The 2,170-nt window shown below is 52.2% G+C and overlaps 1 protein-coding gene across 1 annotated transcript; it reads left to right on the top strand.

Annotated features, from left to right (window-relative positions):
- The first annotated feature begins 519 nt into the window (after positions 1–519).
- On the top strand, positions 520–1,523 carry LOC125533036 (uncharacterized). Its single transcript, XM_048696841.2, has one exon. The coding sequence runs from the start codon at positions 782–784 to the stop codon at positions 1,229–1,231; it is 450 nt and encodes a 149-aa protein (XP_048552798.2). The 5' UTR covers positions 520–781; the 3' UTR covers positions 1,232–1,523.
- The last annotated feature ends 647 nt before the right edge of the window (positions 1,524–2,170 follow it).

Here is a 2,170-nt window from a genome sequence, read left to right as displayed (position 1 = left end):
GGGAGGAGACGGCGTGGAAGCAAACTTCGCACATGTGATTGCATGAAAAATTGATAAAGAAGGCACATCATCATACTGGGTCAACATCGATTATTGGGATCAAGTGGTCATAAGCGTGTGTCGCATGGGAAAACAAAGGAGCAAACAATTGCGCCTAGCAACGCCACACTATCCCATCACCGAGATTCATGCAAGTCATCGAACCGTTGTCGTTGCGTCGGACCTAGGAAGTAATGAGAGAACTTTCTTTGACGCAATTTTTAAGGGTAATTTTTTAAGGCAATTGAATGAGCTAATTACTGCATATAGCCCAATTGGACGATAATGTTAACCCAATTGCATGCCCACACGACGTATACAATGACAACTATACCCTCGGCCTTTCCAGAACCATTAATTACCCCCCACGCAAGGGGCAAACCCACACGATAGCATTCCTGTTATTTATAGCCTACCCGATGGCAACTGCCAAACAGCTTGAATATAAATAGACCACCGCACCAGGCCACCCCGTCCTCCCTCCGCTCCGCCTCATTCTGCAGAGAGCCCTCCCTCCCCTCCTCCCCTCTCTTTCCACCAAAATCCCCGTTCCGTTCGGCGCCTTCTCTCTTTCTCCCCCCTGTGATAATACGGACTTGCTCTCCAGTGGGCCCGGCCGCACCCGCACAACTCCCTTCCTCTGTAGCTTTTTAAACCAGTTTCCTTTTTCCTCCGCATATTTTCCTCCTTCCCCTGCCGCTATCGGCGATCCCGTCCGGCCGCTGCAGTCGGGGCCCTCGGGATGTCGATCTGCGCGAGGATGGACGCGCCGCGCGGCGGCGCGCTCGGGAAGCGGAAGGAGCGGGAGTACTCGTCTTCGTCGGAGCAGTGGCAGCCGCTGTTCCCGCCGCCGCCGCCGCCCGGGAGACAGGAGCTGCTGCGCAACAAGCCGCACCAACTGTCGCGGTTCGCCAACAAGCCGCCTACCATGCCGACGCCACCTCCCCAGGGCGGGAGCAGCAAGCTGCTCGCCGGGTACCTGGCGCACGAGTTCCTCAAGTTCGGCACGCTCCTCGGGGAGCGGCCCCCCGCGCCGGGCCGGAAGGAGACCGCCACGCCCGCGCCCGCACCAACACCTGACCCCGCGAGGAGGTACGCCGAGGCGTCGATGCTGCTCATGGCGGGCGGCACCCGCATCCCCGGGGTTTTCAACCCGACGCAGCTCGGCTGCTGGCTCCGGATTAAGGAGTGATGGAGGACGCGCGCGGCGGCGGTTCGCGTCCGGGTGCGTACCGCGTGCACGGCTCCCGAGGCGCGCGACCCTGCGGCGACGAACCCATGCTTTTGGACATAGCAAGTGGTGGTGGTTGTGGTTACTTTGCCCAGATCCTTTTCCTTTTTTCTATGTTCAGGTACTACTCAGTTGTTTCGTTTTAATAATTTCATGTAGAGTTGATGCGAAACTAGCGGCACTAGAATTTCATGGGGTAGTATACTTTTTAACATGTACCGAGTATGCTTGATAATTGAAGTGCATGGAAATCCTTCGCTTGCATATGTTTAGTACGTACTCCCTCCGTTTCAAAATAGACGACCCAACTTTATAGAGTCATCTGTTTTGGAACGGAGGGAGTACAATTTTAACTACATTTCTCCGAGATTAAATTGAGCAACGGCGGAGTGTCGGCTTTTGTTGTTGGCATCGCGTGTGGAAGCAACTTCCTTCAGGGAGCTTTACGTTCAACGATTGTTCTAGTGATGCCGTTATTAATTACTACTAGGCGATTTGATCCATGTCCAACTCTGATTTTGCACCGATGCCTCCCACATTGTACTGTGTCCCGATTGTCCCTTCATCTGGTGAAGAATCTGTTGCATTTGCTACCAGGGCGATGTACTGGAATGTTTTCGTGACTGAAATTTTGCCATTTTATTCAGGGTGTGACTAGATGAGACTTAACAAAGTTTCAGCCAAGTGATAGAACATATAAAAGGAAAGAAAGAAAAACTTTAAAGAAAATTTTACACGGATCTCCACACAAGATCTAACGAATATGGCATCGAGTGAGACTTAATGAAGTCTCAGTCGACTGAGATTTAGCAATCTTGTTTTATCCATGATGAGGTAATTGCATGTTCTTATCAGAAAAAGAAAAGAAAGGAGGAGAGGGTGGCGACTGGCAACCTGGTC

Source organism: Triticum urartu, chromosome 6A, assembly GCF_056163025.1.
Source record: "Triticum urartu cultivar PI428250 chromosome 6A, HENAU_Tu73, whole genome shotgun sequence".
Lineage (NCBI taxonomy): Eukaryota > Viridiplantae > Streptophyta > Magnoliopsida > Poales > Poaceae > Triticum > Triticum urartu.
This window is presented reverse-complemented; position numbering and strand designations above follow the sequence as displayed.